At 38.2% G+C, this 17,851-nt stretch overlaps 1 protein-coding gene across 3 annotated transcripts; it reads right to left on the reverse strand.

Annotated features, from left to right (window-relative positions):
* Positions 1 to 2,285: 2,285 nt before the first annotated feature.
* LOC139761744 (uncharacterized) lies at positions 2,286 to 15,928 on the reverse strand. Of its 3 annotated transcripts, none has more exons than XM_071686155.1 (3): positions 15,665 to 15,928; positions 9,553 to 9,744; positions 2,286 to 5,783 (listed from the first exon to the last, which is right to left on the reverse strand). In XM_071686155.1, the coding sequence occupies exons 1-3, from the start codon at positions 15,827 to 15,829 to the stop codon at positions 5,355 to 5,357; spliced, it is 786 nt and encodes a 261-aa protein (XP_071542256.1). In that variant the 5' UTR covers positions 15,830 to 15,928; the 3' UTR covers positions 2,286 to 5,354. The 3 variants fall into 3 exon arrangements, with proteins under 3 accessions (XP_071542256.1, XP_071542258.1, XP_071542257.1); XM_071686157.1 differs by having other exon boundaries at positions 9,553 to 9,717; positions 15,665 to 15,926; XM_071686156.1 differs by having other exon boundaries at positions 2,286 to 5,780; positions 15,665 to 15,924.
* Positions 15,929 to 17,851: the final 1,923 nt, after the last annotated feature.

Raw genomic sequence — 17,851 nt, forward strand, 5'->3', positions numbered from 1 at the left:
ATTTTCAATAGACAAAAAGATTATCATACTTTAGCTCCAGGAATACTGAGAAAAGTCTATTTTGGGAAATCTCGAGATCATTGCCATGGTTTTTTAAATGTACACGTAAACTGACTAGATACCCCTAGGTGTATATTTTCCTTAAGGATTTTGCTAACAGCCCATACAAGTTAAATCAAACCACAGTATAGTAAATTTAATCTACACATCAATAAGACTGACTCGTGGACTGGAAGGTGGCATTGTAATAAGTCTTCCAAGTCCTTCCTCGACCTCAAACATCTTTAATATCTCTCTCTGATTACTAGTATGGTCTCTGTTCATATGTGACCCCCACATAAATCCACTAGAGAGCAGTGGATGACTTCACTGAGGCAATACCATCAGTGTCCATAAAGGGTTCCACCATAAGAGAAAATCCCAAGGTGGTGGTAACTTGTTTGGACCGTCTCCCATAGCAGGAGTGTATGCTAATGAATACATGTAGGAATGGTGTGACATCAATGTTTATTGATGAAGCTGTTATGCGAAAATGAATTATGGGAAAGTAGTAGAGAATTATTTCATTTTGCATGAATGTTTAGTTTCACATTAACACTCGACAAACGTTTTACTTTATCGAGTGAGAAATGGGAACTTTGTTGCTGCTAATAACTGGGAGTGGAAAAAGCAGTCCATGGACCTATGGGAGCTGAAGCTAATCATAGGTCGAGAGAGAGGGATGTTATACCCGGAGCATTGTGTGTGTCCATGAGGATGAAACAAAGTTATTGTAGTCCCATTGGTATTGGGTAGGTGCAAGTCTTGGGACCTGATGTGCCCAAGTTTGATTTTATTTTGGATTATCTACTGAATCAACAACAAAGGTTGTAAACTGAGCTTTTATGCAATTTTACAAGAGTATAAAATTCTTTGGACTTGAGAGTAAACTACTTCCTCACTAGCGTAAAGGAAAAATCTGTACAGCTAAACTCTAATGGATGCCAAAATTTATTTAAATAAAAATCTGAAGATGAAATTATGTGACAGCTGTTGTTTGCTGATGATACAGTGCTGGTGGCTGATTTGGGTGAGAAACTGCAGAAGTTGGTGACTGAGTTTGGTAAAGTGTGTGAAAGAAGAAAGCCGAGATTAAATGTGAATAAGAGCAAGTTTATTAGGTTCAGTAGGGTTGAGAGACAAGTTAACTGGGAAGTAAATTTGAATGGAGAAAAACTGGAGGAAGTGAAGTGTTTTAGATAACTGGGAGTGGATTTAGCAGCAGATAGAACCATGGAAGCACAAGTGAGTCAAAGGGTGGGGGTGAAGGCTCTGAGAGCATTGAAGAATGTTAGGAAGGTGAGAACGTTATCTCGGAGCAAAAATGGGTATGTTTGAAGGAATATGGGTTCCAACAATGTTATATGGCTGCGGAGCAGGGGCTATGAATAGGGTTGTGCGGAGGAGGGTGGATGTTTTGGAAAGGAAATGTTTGAGGACAATATGAGGTGTGAGGTGGTTTGACCGAGTAAGTAATGAAAGGGTAAGAGAGATGCGTGGTAATAAAAGGAGTGTGGTTGAGAAAGCAAAAGAGGGTGTATTGAAAGGGTTTGGTCACAGAGAGAATGAGCGAGGAAAGATTGACAAAAAGGATATATATGTCAGAGGCAGAGGGAACAACGAGAAGTGGGAGAACAAATTGGTGGAAAGATGGAGTGAAAAAGATTTTGAGCAATTGGGGCCTGAACATACAGGAGGGTGAAAAGCGTGCAAGGTATAAAGTGAATTGGAACGATGTGCTATATCAGGGACAATGTACTGTCAATGGATTGAACTAGGGCATGTGAACCGTCTGGGATAAACCATGGAAAGTTTTGTGGCGCCTGGATGTGGAAAGTGAGCTGTGGTTTCAGTGCATTACACGAGAGCTAGAGACTGAGTGTGAACGAATGTGGCCTTTGTTTTTTCCTAGTGCTACCTCGCACGCACGCGGGGGAGGGGGTGTCACTTCACATGTGGCGGGGTGATGACATGGATGAAGGCAGCAAGTATGAATATATAAAGTGTATATGTCTATGTATGTATATGTATGTATATGTTGAATATGTGCATGTGTGGGCATTTATGTGTATTCAGGTGTGTTGGGCCATTCTTTCATCTGTTTCCTTGCACTACCTCACTAACACGGGAGACTAAGCATAATAAAATAAATATAGTAATGAAAAAGTCATAATTTGTAGTACTTTGGGGAATAACTTCATTGGCGTTCCATCTGCATTATTATCCAAGGGAAAATCATAAGCGGCTAAAAAATTCAAATATTTTTTTCGGAAGGTATAAAAATTCAAATCCATAACCAGTCTACAAATATATTACAATCGTTACAATACCACCTATTAGAACCTTAACTGTATTATTTCTGGCTTTCTATACACATACATTTCAAATCTAATCATCAAACATTCACATTCCAATAAAGATTTCATGGAAACGCACAATTCAAAAACATTATTCTCATTTGTAAGGTTCTCATGAAGATCAATCTTATTCTTTCCCAGTACTATTTCACCTTAAACGTTTCATTATAAAATAAAAACAAAATCTAATACAGATCTTCACAAGATGTTATAAAACAAGGTTACCAACTAAATGATACACCTTATCCTTCATGAAACATAGCAACAGTTTAATCTGAATATGCTGGAACATTTCTTTTTTGTGCTGAACAGTGTCTACTACTATATTTCAGACAAAAAGAATTCCTCAAAAAAGCAATCTGTATTACAGTATCATATCCCAGGACCCATTCTCCAGGGCTGCACTACAATCAGTGACAGGGAAAGTATGAACTTCAGAACAAGAACTTCTTCAACAAGATTGTACTGATAAAAACTAGTCAAAGGTGATTTTTTCACTTATGGCTTCACCACAAGCAGGTGGAGTCTGGCAATGCGATCTAAAGTAATGTAAAGATAAAAAGACGCATGGACTGAGGACAAATTAACAGCACTGAGTAATACACACAAGGTTGGCTGATACACAATACCTATTATGTATATCAAACTTTGAAGGCTTGTTTCACCTTCCAAAACTAACTACAGCAAAGTTGGATCTTGGTATCACCATGCAAAGACCAATGATTAAGGGGAAATTTCTTGATGTGAGTAATATAGGAAAGATCAAGCAATGGATCAAAGACAAGATGGAGGGACATTACAAGAGCAAAGGGGGCTAGGAGATAAATGTGCAAACACTGGTCTAGAGTTCTACAAGGGCCCCACTCTTGTACAGCGGTAATTGGCACATAACCATACACTTACAAACACACTACGTCAGGTGCATTACAATAAAAAATATCCACCTGGTAAACTTATATAAAGAGAATGAATAACCAATTAATTTCCCTATAAACTCGGGAATATTAAACAAGCTGTAAAATTTCCTCAACTCGCCAAACATTATGCTTCCCAAGAGCAGGGAGTTGCCAATTATTTGTCAGCACAATATGTTAAGTACATAAACTCAGATGATGCTATCAGAGATCAGGTGTGTCAGCCCCTTGAAGGATACATTTACTAAGCCATCCATACACATCTACAGTCCCGACTTTTCTACCATCATTATCCAGATCAATGTTATAAGTATGCTGAAAAAAATCTTTAGCCCCTCGGTGCACTTTATATTTCAAAAATACACTCCTCCAAATGTAGAAATTCAATTCAACAAGCCAAAAATATTTGAGTTTAGAACTGATTTTGTACTTATCACATCCAGAAACCTACACCCATTCATTTGCAGCAAGTCTCCAAAACCAAAGCTGAACATAGGACCATGCAGCTCTGGATACAAAAAATTCTTAAAATGACCAGAACAATTACTGCACCTTTAAAACTATCATATAAATCAAATCTTAAATATGTATCTATATCAATGCATGCATGCTCTTATACCATTTAATATCAAATGCCTGAAGTTTTCAATATTTTGTGACAATTTCCTTCTTCACTATATACTACACAAGAATCCACCAATCAACCCTTTCCCTGCAGCTGAATAATATAGGATCTCATTTATTTTGTTGTTAATCACTGCATATGATACACATACGGATCCCGTTTTAAAATCCTACACAAGATGTTTCCTCTGAATATTTATGGCGAATGTTGGCCTTTGATGTTCTATTTGCTGCCATACATTAATAGTATCCTTTTATTATAGGCAGTATTTCTTTAAAAAAAAAAATGCTGCTTAAACATTCATATCATAAACCCATACCATGAATAACAAATGTTAATCCAAACTGCATAATCATACAATTTACTACATGCTAATAAAGTCGTGAAATGACAGCAAGAAAAACTAAATGTATTATGAGCAGTATAATTGTACATCTGCAGTGGCTGTCCTGCTGTCAACAACCATACTCTAACTGCAAGCAAATAATTGGATTACTGCTCTCAGCCAAGATATACATTTCTGTAGAAGGCCTGCCACAATAAAAAGATTAACTAACACTGTTGATAACCTTATAAAAACCATTTCATCAATGTTTAGAGCAGGATCAGTACAATTAACTAATGCAGTTTATAAATTTCTACTCTTCCTGAACATCTGGTTATCATAATTCATCAGTGAATTCCCAAAAGATTTCCACAAATATTCACTAAGAACAGTGACCATTCGCCATAAACAAATGATAGCAAATGTGCACTGAACAGTGTCCTCACCTTTGGAAGAACTAAATCTATTAGCCGTGCATCTCATCTATTTTCCTATAAAAGAAATGTATACTTTTCTGGCATAAATCATCACATGTACTGATTTACATTTATACAAAAAATACAAATCAGTCAACAAATGACTAATCCCAAGTCTTCAAATCTATCATAGCTGGATAAATAAGTAAAAAAATAAATTCACCTTACATTAGAAACATTGAACGAAAGTGTTTTTACTTATAAGATTTTTACCCTTGAGCTCAAAATATATTTGAAAATCGTTTGCACCTTATGAATGAAACCTAAGACAGTTTAATTTTTCTTTAGCCAATGAGCAGCAGTATATAATAAAAAGCTTATGAAGAAATTACTCAAAATTCACTAATAAAATGTGATTTATTTCTAAGCTGCTATCTAATCTACTACAAAAATAAATTACCTAAAGTCAGGCATTCCTTTTAAAAATAACAAACTTCCTTTACCTATTCCTTCTTAGTGAACACCTATAAGCAGATCTTCTGTACAGTTGCAAAGTTCATGTTGCACTGCGTTTATGAAGAAATGTAGCTGAATTTACATATAAGGCTTCTCAAAGAATAATTTCATAAAGCTTGTTGACAAATTATAATGGTACTGTAAAGAATATTAAAAACACTTTTACAAAGCATTAGAACCTGCTGCTGCAGCAGCATTACGCTGAGCCTGAACAAATTCTGGATAATCGATGAAACCATCTTTATTCTTATCATCCTGCTCCAAGATTGGATCAATCATATTTATCAATTCATCATCGGCAAACAGCTTGGGCTCAGGTGTAGGGTGACCAGATTTTGCCGGATCATGGTTTGCAGCATCATGCCAGTGAAACAAAGACTTGATGAGTTCTTGTCCATCAAGTTTATTGTTATTATCTGCATCATGCATTTTGAAATAATGGAACTGAAGCTCCTGTTCAGACATCCCTGATGTGTCAATTGGAACTTCAAGATGATCTTTGATGTGGTCACGCTCCTTGCTCAGGTTGGGATTATGTAAAACTCTCTGGTTCTGGTGAGGCTGCTGGAACCCTCCTGGCTGCTGTGGCTGCTGTGTGAATTAAGAAAGAAGAGTTTTAGATACTTAGAAGTGGATATGGCAGCAACTGCAACCATGGAAGCAAAAGTGAATCACAGGATGGGTGAGGGAGCGAAGATTCTGAGAGCAATAAGGAATGTGTGGAAAGAGAAGTTGTCGTCTAGAAGGGTGAAGACTTTTGAGGGTAGAGTATTCCCAATAATGCTGTATGAATGCAAAACATGAGCTACAGATAAGGATCTGTGGAGGAGGATAGAGGTAATGGAAATGAAATGCTCATGGACAATACGTGGTATAGGTGATTTGATAGAGTACCTAATAAAAGGGTAAAAGAGAGGCATGGTAACGAGTGTGTTTAAGATAGTTGAAGATGTGCTGAAATGGTTTGGACATGGAAAAAATGAATGAGGATAGAATGACAAAGTGGATATATGAGTCAGAAGTGGATGTGACAAGAAAAGGGAGACCATATTGGATGAGGAAGGATGGAATGAAAAGATTTTGAGTGAACAGGGTCTGAACATGCAGAAGGGTTACTACTTCCCCACTTGCCCCCTTCATCGATGTTCCCATTTGTTCTCTTGTCTTAAGCATGTTATTTACCTCCTTCCAAAACATCTTTTTATTCTCCCTAAAGTTTAATGATACTCTCTTACCCTAACTCTCAATTGCCCCCTTTTTCAACCCTTGCACTTTCCTCTTGACCTCTTGCTGCTTTCTTTTATACATCTCCCAGTAATTTGCACTCCTTCCTTCTAAGTCATTCAAGTGCCTCTCTTTTCTTTTTCACTTACAACTTTACTTCTTCATGCCACCACTCACTACCCTTTCTAATCTGCCTACATCCCACCTTTCTCGTGCCACATGCATCTTTTGCACATGCCATCACTGCTTCCCTAAATACATCCCATACCTCATCCACTCCCCCCACATCATTTGCTCTCACCTTTTGCCATCCTACACTTGATCTCTCCTGGTACTTCCTCACAAAAGTCTTCTTTCCAAGCTCACTTACTCTCACCACTCTTTTCCCAGCATTCTCTCTTCTTTTTTGAAAGCCTCTACACATCTTCATCTTTGCCTCCACAAGATAGTGATCAGCCATCCTTCCAGCTGCCCCTCTCAGCATATTAATATCCAAAAGTCTCTTTTATATGCTTATGAATTAACACAATCTGATAATGCCCTTTGACCATCTCTCTTACTCACATACACATACTCATGTATATCTCTTTTTAAACCAGGTATTCCCAATCACAAGTCATTTTTCAGCACACAAATCCACAAGCTCTTCACAATTTCAATTCACAACAATGAATACCCCAGGTACACCAATTATACCCTCAACTGCCACATTACTTACCTTTGCACTTAAATCACCATCACTGATACCATGTTCTCATGCACAAAAGCTGCTGACACACTCACTCAGCTGCTGTCGAAACACTCGCATCTCATGATCTTTCTTCTCTCTCATGACCAGGTGCATAATCACCAATAATCACCCATCTCGCTCCACCCACTTTCAGTTTTATCCACATCAATCTAGAATTTACTTTCTTACACTATCACATACTCCTACTACTCCTTCCTTAGCTCACCTACCTCTGACTTTACTCCTAAGACTTTCCAAATTATTCTTCCCTTTTACACTTGGATTTCATTTCACTCAGAGCCAGAACATCCAGGTTTCTGTCCTCAAACATACTACCTATCTCTCCTCATCTTGGTTACATCCACACACATTCAGACACCCCAATCTGAGCCTTCGAGGAGGATGAGCACTCCCTCCTTGACTCCTCCTCCTGTTTCCCCTATTAGCAATTGAAATACAAGGAGGGGAGGGTTTCCAGCCCCCTGCTCCCACCCTCTTTGGTCACCTTATACAACACATGGGGAATACGTGGGAAGTATTCTTTCTTCTCTACCCCAAGGAATATAAATATTTATAATTCATCTATCACACAATCACACTTTCCCTCGTTTGTGAGATAGCACCAGGAAACAAACGAAGAAAGACCCATCCACTCATAATCATATATATATGCATACATGCACAAACGTGTACACATTCATACATATAACTGTTCCTACCACCAACTTCTATCTACTTCTCCTACCCCTTTGAAAAGAAGGTAAGGCTGGCACAGTGCTCACCACAGAAAAATCCAGTTACAAAGAATGAGCTGCATGGGCTAAGTGTTGTTAAATGTTACATCCTACACTACTACTTCCATAAATGACCAGGGCAAATCACTGTGCTATCCAAAAATCACAAAAGCTGAAGTATTTACTCAAGGAGTAGATCACAAATCAAAACACAAGTGAAGAGAGGATTAAGGGAGAGAATAATCCTCCCAACACTGACCTATGCAACCATAACATGGACATGGATGAGTCACACTGATCAAGAATCCAAGCTGTGAAAATGAGCTATTTGAGAGGAGCATGCTGTATGACTAAATGGTATGATAGGGTATATTAAATATGTGGTAAGGAGGAAATGCACTGCAAAGTGAATGAATTGTGATTGGTAGAGTAGGTGAAACTTAATACTTTGAGATGGTTTGGGCATCTGGAAAATAATGCGAGATGGAGAGTTACAAGAAGAGTGTATAATAGTAAAATTAAAGGGGTTGATGCGAGAGGAGGACCACCTGTGACATGCATAAACAGAGTGGAAGAAATGGTGGAAGAATGCATGGAATGGTATATGCGAAGGACACATAAGTAAGGAGAGGGGTAAGTGGAGACTCATTTGCCTTGGCCAGCCCCTTGAAGGGAGTTCCCAGAAGGAACAGGAATCAGAGATATGGACAGGTAGATAGATAGTCTTTAAAAGCAGGCAAATTGCCCATTACTTCAATGGAATACTAAAGGGAAGAAATGATATGACATGTCTGATGTGGTTTCCTGAAAAAGAGTAAAACTGACAAATGTAAAAAATACGTAAATCCTGTGACAGCAAAACAACTAGCAAAGCTTGGTAATTCTACCTTCCAAAAGTATGATTGTGAAGCTAGGAAAATGAAGAACTTATGTAATTTTAAAAAATCATATGTCAATATCATTAGACTTAATCTTAAGTGCTGAGCACAGCAAATTTAAGTCATTTCAGAAATACTTATATGGAACAAAGAATTTAACAGTTTATGAAGATTACTTGTCCAGAAAGACTGATAATTAGAGTTTCTGCAAGGAATGTCAGTGGGAACAGATACAGAAAAGAACCTCAGAAAAAGAGAGGAATATGAGGAGAGTCAAAATGGAGGGATGTGTAATAACCATGAAGTGTGAAAAGGGTTATGCATTACCCACACAACTGTACTACAGAACAAAAATAAGTACATAATAGGATACAAACTGCCAAAAGACATACATTACCATGATAGCATCTGATACTTTAAAATGCATCAACTTAATATCTTCTGACTTCAGAAATATAAAAAACATTGATCCAGTATACAACACTCATGGTATAAACAATACAGAATTCTTTGAGATTTGGAGGAAAAATTAATTTAACTGCTCAAAATGAAAATACTTTATTGAGAAGATTCTAATTCAATCAAATTTTTACGTTCTACTGTCCATGTCAAAGGAATTAAAGTACTCTTTAGGTACAGCATAAAAAACCACAAATTCTAAACTGTATTTGCTTATTTCCAGTGATGTTCCACATACTTCTCAAAGTCATAGACAAATGAAGATATTCATGATGATATCTTGTAAGGCAACTTCTCTGACTTGCAAGACATATCAATAGAGAAAAACAACTGACTTGGAACTGCTGCTGTTGTGGAGGCTGTTGAGGTGGAGGTTGGTACTGCTGCTGCTGCTGCTGATGCACTGGCTGTTGGAACTGTTGTTGCTGTTGAGGTTGGTATTGTGGTTGCTGCTGATACTGCTGTTGTGATGGTGGAACTCCAGGAGCTTGTCGATACTGCTGCGGAGGTACTCCAGGAGGATTAGCCTAAAAATCAAAGTCATGTGAAAATGCAACAGAAGATATTCATTTCTGTATGAAATATGCAAATCACTTCAGAAAAATAATTAAAAATATCAAAGAATGATCGCCTTATATGAAAGCAGAAACTGATGTTACACTTCAGAACCTCATCCCCTGATGCCCTTAATAGCATATGCTCTATGCACTTCTTCGATCATGTGGAGACCTTTTCTTGTGTACAATATTCCTTATCAAAATCACTTCAAACTAAAAACATTACAAAACTAAAAATTTATATTTATATCTATTATACTTTGACGCTGACTCCCGCGTTAGCGAGGTAGCGCAAGGAAACACACGAAAAAATGGCCCAACCCACCCATATACACATGTATATACATAAACACCCACACACGCATATATGAATACCTATACATTTCAACGTATACATACATATACATACACAGACATATACATATATGTACACATGTACATATTCATACATGCTGCCTTTATCCATTCCCGCTGCCACTCCACCACACATGGAATTACTAAAAAACTAAAAATATAAACTCCTATATTTATCATAATACCTGAAATCCTAAAAACTGACCAGTGAATTATAACTTAAAAAGACTAGTGCACACATTTCTACTTCTTCACATACATCTGGAGGAATACTGTGCACTGTTTTATAGTTCAGTGTAAGATTTAAACAACTGGAAGTTAAATAACACTTTTTTTTCTTTTCATACTATTCGCCATTTCCCGCGTTAGCGAGGTAGCGTTAAGAACAGAGGACTGGGCCTTTTTTGGAATATCCTCACCTGGCCCCCTCTGACCTTCTTTTGGAAAATTAAAAAAAAAAACGAGAGGGGAGGATTTCCAGCCCCCCGCTCCCTCCCCTTTTAGTCGCCTTCTACGACATGCAGATAACACTTACTTCCCATAAAAAAAATCAGCACAAGACACAAGGCCAAGGGTCATGATGTAGCATTCAGGATTTAGGATATAAGAACTCACTACTCACATGGAAACCCTGATTTGGATTTTTTTCAAATACTAACACAAGTGAAGCACCTAAAGGCTTAGGTTCTATGACCTTAGGAGAAACTAAGCAAGAAAATGTTCATAATATTTGTAATGAAGCAGAAGTGCCTCACACTTCAGTAATCTCAGATTCCCACACCCCTAAAAAATATAACACTGAAAAAACACATCTTTTTTTTCTTTCATACTATTCGCCATTTCCCGCGTTAGCAAGGTAGCGTTAAGAACAGAGGACTGGGCCTCTGAGAGAATATCCTCACCTGGCCTCGTTCTCTGTTCCTTCTTTAGGAAAAATTAAAAAAAAAACAAGAGGAGAGGATTTCCAGCCCCCCGCTCCCTCCCCTTTTAGTCGCCTTCTACGACACGCAGGGAATACGTGGGAAGTATTCTTTCTCCCCTATCCCCAGGGATACCCTATCCCCAGGGATATAAACATTTTTTTTTATTTTTTATTTATTATACTTTGTCGCTGTCTCCCGCGTTTGCGAGGTAGCGCAAGGAAACAGACGAAAGAAATGGCCCAACCCCCCCATACACATGTATATACATACGTCCACACACGCAAATATACATACCTACACAGCTTTCCATGGTTTACCCCAGCTTCAGATATAAACATATGCACTGAAATGATCCACGAAGCACTAACAAAAGCCCTCCCAACTCAGTCCTAGACTTCAACCAACCAAGAAAATACTCATCAAAAGCCACACTACCCACAAAAACACGAGTTACACATCCAGCTTATGCTTTATACATCATCCATCCCTACAGCTATACAAAGTGTAAAATAAGGTGATAGTATTCAGTTGATTGTTTAATGGAAGTTTCACATATCATTACATCAATTAACCCAAAATTTTCTGATATCTATAACTTTCACCATTAGCACCTTATCTAACATCAGGCATTAATTCATATGCTCTGAAACTCTCTTTTGGTTCTTTAGTTACTCCAACTGCACTGTAGAACAACAACATTAATAATCCAAGCAAGTAATTTATCAAAGTTTGTACAATTAATGAGATTCATGCTGTCTATATCTCTGATGCCTGTTCCCTCTGGGAACTCCCATCCAGGGGGTGACCAAGCAAAAAAGTCTCCACTTATCCCTCACCTTACACATTTCTCTTGCATACACCATTCCAAGCATACTTACCTCATTTCTTTCCCTTCAGTACTCTTCCACTCCATTTGTCAATGCACAGGTGGTCTTCCTCTCACACGTACCCTTTTAATCATACTACTATACCCTTTCCTTGTAAACTTCCATTCTTTCCACATGTGCCCAAACCACCTCATAGTATCATGTTTCACCCAGTCTACCTAGACGCAACAATTCATTCCCTTTGCACTCCCTACCATACTAAATCTCTTATACACCCCTCATTACTTTCTTCATTCCATCTAGTCATTATGCATGCTCCTCTAAAGCAACTCATATCCACAGCCTGGATTCTTAACCTCCATGGCTCATCCCAAGTTTCAGCTGCACAAGTCAGGGTCAGGAAACTATGATGTCCCTTAATTCTTTCTTCACTTCTATATTTATACCTCTGCCCTTCATTATTCTATTAAAGGACTCAATGACTCTTCTACCTTGTACTGTTCTCTTCCTTAGATCTTCCATATCACCAAACTTACTGAAAAACTCCCAAATACTTGAATTCTGTCACCTCTTCCACTTCTTCATGGGAACCTCAATTACAGTCCAATTTAGTTTCATATCAACATTAGCTTTGGATATTAATGGGTGTGCCTGAGGATTGGGTGAAAGTTATTATCAATCCTTTATTCACAGGAAAGGGTGCGAAGGATTATGTAGCATTTATAGGGAAATAAGTCTTAAGTATGCCAGGAAAAGTGTATACAAGGATATCAACTGACAGGGTGATGGAAGTGACAATGCAGAATAAGTGATAAGCAAGGGAGTTTTAAGAAAGGTAGGGGATGTGTGGATCAGATTTTTGTAAAGATGACTGTGGAAAAGTATTTAGTGAAAGGCAAGAAGCTGTATGCAGCTTTTGTGGATCTGGAGAAAGCGTATACGGGGAAAACTGTTAGGTGGTGTAAAAGCAAGGCTTTGTGATATAAATGGATGGAGTGATAAGAGAGATGAAAGCAAAACATGGGAAAAGGGGTGCAAAGCAAAACGTGGGAAAAGGGGTGCAGAGATGGAGTGTGGTGGGGAGATGTGGTGGTTAGTGGCAAGCCTGTATGCAGATGATATTGTGCTGTTTGCAGAGAATGAAGAGGAGTTGCAGTAGGTTGAAGTGCATTTTATGATGTCCGTAAGCAGAGGAGACTGAGGGTAAATGCAAGTAAAAGTAAAGTAATGGTGTTTGATAGGAAATGGAGTGAAAGTACAGATTTCATACAGACTGAAAAAAGAAAGTGGACTAAATTGTGCTATGGATAGGGGGGGGGGGGGGGAGACTGGAAGAAGTGAGGGAATTTAAGTATCTGGGAGCTGTCTTAGGTAATTACGATGATATGGAAGGAGAGATAAGGGAGACAGCAGTACAGGGTAGAAGAGTAATTGGGTCCCTTAACAGAATAATGAAGGGTAAAGGTGTAAATATGGAGGTGAAGAGAGGATCAAGGGACAGCACAGTCCTCCCAACCCTGACCTATGCAGCCAAAACACGGACATGGAATGAGGCACAGAGGTTAAGAATTCAGGCTGTGGAAAAGAGCTATTTGAGAAGAGCATGTGGTACAAGTAAATGGAATGAAGAAATGAAAGGGTGTATAAGAGATGTGGTATGGCAAAGAATGCAAAGGGAATGAACTGTGGAGTGGTAGATTGGTTGAAACGTAATACTCTGAGGTGATTTGGGCATGTGGAAAGAATGAAAGACTGGAAGTTAATTAGAAGAGTGTATGATAGTGCAATTAACATGATTGCTGTGAGTGGAGGACTACCTGGGACAAGGGTAAATAGGGTGAAGGAATACTGGAGGGAGAGGAACAGAGGAAGAATGAGTGGAATGGTGTATGCAAAGGAGGCATGTAAGGACAGGGATAAGTGGAGACTCTTTTGCCGTGGCCATCCCTTGATGGGAGTTCCTGGAGGGAACAGACGTCAGAGGCATAGACAGATAGATAGCGATGGTATTTTCCAATGCTAGTGTAGCTTTTAGAAAATACATTAACAATTGCAGAGCATGATTTGGAGAGTCATATCTCACTGAACAACATCAAGTACGAGCAATAGTAGTGTTGGTTATGAATATCAGGGATAATGTGGGGTTAGTGATAAAAAGAACAAAACCTATAAACCTTTACCTTAATCTTACATAGCAACCAAAATATACAACAGAAACATATGAACATTACTCTGGCCTGATACTCGGGATTACATTTCTGCTCAATCTATTGCCTCTGTACTGAGATTTGGCAGCATTCATGCAAAGTTCATTCACAGGTATGACTGGTATATTCCAAACAGAGCAATGAACATTAAAGGTTGAGAGCTAGGAATGTTATATGAGGTTTTTGTAAGTTCTGTTGATATTCAACAGGTACTAACTACTTTTACATTAAACAATCCACATTTTTCCTATAACTATATATCCCTCTCTTCTAACGCCTTGTTCATCTTGGGTACCACAAAATTGAGTAATTGGGCCCAAATAGGGGTAATTAGGCTCAACCTACGTTAATAGGTTTATAAAGTCAAATTGATGAAAAAATCATTTCTCATTTTTTAGATATGCATTAGAATCCTTCATAATTACTTAGTAAATAACATGCTTCTTACCTGATTTTAAAAATTTGCAGTAGCATGTTTTTCAGCAAGTATTTTATGTTTTCATAGTCTTACAAAAATATGAAAAACTTGGTCCAACAGCCCCATTTTAAGGTAATCCATGTGTTCAGCCCTGTACTGAAAGTTGCTTTGGGAAGTAGCTATTTATGGTTCTGGTGCTTTTTGTTTCGTGTGATTACAGAAGTACCTGCAGAGCATTATATCTTATCAAGCAATACTACATCAGGTAACAAAAGTACATCCTAGAAACTATGGGGATAATTAAATTACAATATAAAATACACTTGTAAAAAAAATCAACAAAACCCATAACAACTTCACCTGACTTCCCTAGCAATCAACAGTTCTGATTTTCAATATTTGTCAAAATATAGCAATTACACTAAAGAATTCACCACAACTGCAGTGCCATATGTAACAAAACAATATCACAATCCCAGCAGGAGACATAAAAAGAGTTGGTACATCTCTACTAACATTTCCATAACTGGAGGATTATTTTAATGATTTTGTTGGTATCTTACAAGTGAATTACCTCGTCTCACATTAATGAATCACCTCATGTATTTTTGTAATCACAAGGAGCTATAAAAAGCACTTAAAACATATAGCTATTTCCCAGAGCAAGTTTTGAAGCAGAGCTAAATTGATATATTACTCAATATCGTTCAATAAAATGTAGCTAACGCTCAAAATCTTTCTCCATAACTCTTACTATGGTCTCAAACACTACACTGGTACTGCAGCACATAATCAGTTCGTCCAAAGCTTATTGTGGTGTGGAGCTAAACTATTTTCATCCAGGTATCTCCTATAACGAGCAAAATGATTTTTATTGCACCCTGAAGTTGGAAGAGAACTCATACCCATCGCCAACACAAAGTCGACATCATTTTTCCCATGAAATGATAGTGCAAGAGGTACCTGTTTCATCTGGGTCCATACGGTCTTACCGTGGCGCTCCTAAACTGAAACTTTTCTCCTATACTAATCCCAAAGTGTCAATTAACATACATCCTTAAGTCAAACCCACATCCTCACTATAAAAACCGTGGTCCAACTGAAATATTTTGAAAATGAAATGTTAGACAGCGGGAGTTGATTCCGCCCGCAGCATCTTACCTGCTGGTACTGTCCACCCTGCTGGGGCGGAGGTGCTCGCACCTGCTGCTGCTGCTGACCTCCTTGGTACTGTCCCGGAGGTACACCAGGGGCCATCCTCTGCTGTCCTGCTGTCAGCACAGCTACACACAGCACCACCACCACCACCACCTGCACGCGCAACATTTTCCAAGTGAAGAATTTGAGTGACCGGTACCAGCTGCACCCTTCTCTGACGTACAGCCACTCAGCGTCCGGCCCAGCTGATCCACCACAACAGTGACGTGTACACAAACATACCATTATCGTATTTGTCGATTTCAAATACCCTTATCTTATTTCCTATATATTATTACAAATTAACTAGGTAATTTTTTTATATCTTTAAAATTGTTCAACTTGATGATATTTGTGCTCTAAGCTGTAATGGCCTGTAAGATTAATTTTCAATGGAATAGATCTTCCTTTTTTTTTAGCTTGTAGACTATCCTTGGGTCTGTACTTAAAAATATTAAATGCTTATTGGAGAGATTACATTGTCTCTTAGGAACTTTGATTATACATGTAACATTGTCACAAGTGTAGCGCATAGTTACATCAAACTGATTCATCTCGTCCTCAACCATGGAATGAGATATCTGCCCGAGGCCAAAAGAATGATATGACCTTACTATTGTTAACCTCTCAGGAGGACTGTCTACCTAACCCTCTATGTTGTAACATAAATAGGTACTCTATAAACTTTCAGTTTGTTTACAATTTACACCACAGAAAACTTCAACCAAAATACATTACTACTCATCCAATGCAAATGACATTGGTTTATATCATGACTTAAGTATAGTTATGGTGAGAGACACCGATCACAATACACGATAATAGAATAAGTAAGAATAATTTCCCATATCTAATACTTGCATGATATCAGCCTCAGTCGTACGCCTGTCAGTGGATGATTTTGACTCAAAATCATGCATTTTCCTTTGATTACACAATGACACATTTTTCAAGTGGCGATTGTATCCAATATCCGTAAAATTTTCCTCTCTCTCAGACCTCCTTATAAAGGCGATTCTTTCATATGGTTATACAAAGCCAATGAAAATATCAAACAGCAGTACATTCATTACAGATAGAAAAACCTGATGTTGTATAGTGTTATCAGTATTAGATGTTGAGGCAATCTCAGAAAATACAACCTTTGTTGAAATCTAGTTTCACTGTCGAGATGGTAAGACTAAGGGGAATTGTTATGGTGTCCAAGTAATTAAACGTAGCACGTCCCACGGGAATGTTACTACTGATAACGCTTCCGGTCAAGTGAGGTCACCTTCAGTGACCTGCTTGGTACCAAGTCAGGGCAGTCGTCAGTAGTTACACTTTGTGTAGCGATAGTGAGTCGCTACTGTACCGTCCTTGGTGGTATTCTAAGTACACAGAAGGTGTTCTATCCGGAAATAGCCAAGCTTCCATTGCTAAGATGACATAGTGGTAATAGTCGTAGAAATACCCTCAGCAGCTGAGACGGGTGTTTAAAGATTTTTCGGCTGTTGATTGTAACGACGTTGACGACCATAACAACGGTGGGAGTTGATGGACATTTCACTTCCAACTTACTCACCTTTCCCATGTATTGTCTCCACGTAAGTGCACATTTAGATCTGTTTATATGATATTTTTCGTCTGCGTGAAGTGAGAGCGAGTTTATACTTACTCAAGAGGTGTTCCTTGTATGACTAACATTTGATTTTCTTTCCATACCTGAGAGCATTGTGAACAGTAGTGAGATTATTACCAGACTATGGTACACCTCCCTACATACATATCATTACACGTGGTTCCATCCACCACGTCTATCAGTCTCTTTTCTCATGAGTTCCTTAATCCATATTCCTTCGTTTCATTTCTTTTTCCAAAAGATTTGGCTAATTCATCAAACTCCTCGAGGAAGGACAACAGCGCCTATTATCTTTCCTTGCATCAAGATTTCCTTCTGAGTGCATTAGATGATTCTTTATATTCTATATGGTACTTTTAAGTGGTATTTTATATTTCTATTTTCTAATTCGTACACCTTTTAACCTTAAACTGACCCTCTAGTCATAATTTCATTTTGCAGCAATTTGACAATAAAGACATCTTTTTCTTGTTCTGCTTCTCTCATATACCAACTGGTTTTGCATTGTTATTGTTTCCACTATATTGTAG

This window comes from Panulirus ornatus, chromosome 41, assembly GCF_036320965.1.
Source record: "Panulirus ornatus isolate Po-2019 chromosome 41, ASM3632096v1, whole genome shotgun sequence".
Classification (NCBI taxonomy): Eukaryota; Metazoa; Arthropoda; class Malacostraca; order Decapoda; family Palinuridae; genus Panulirus; species Panulirus ornatus.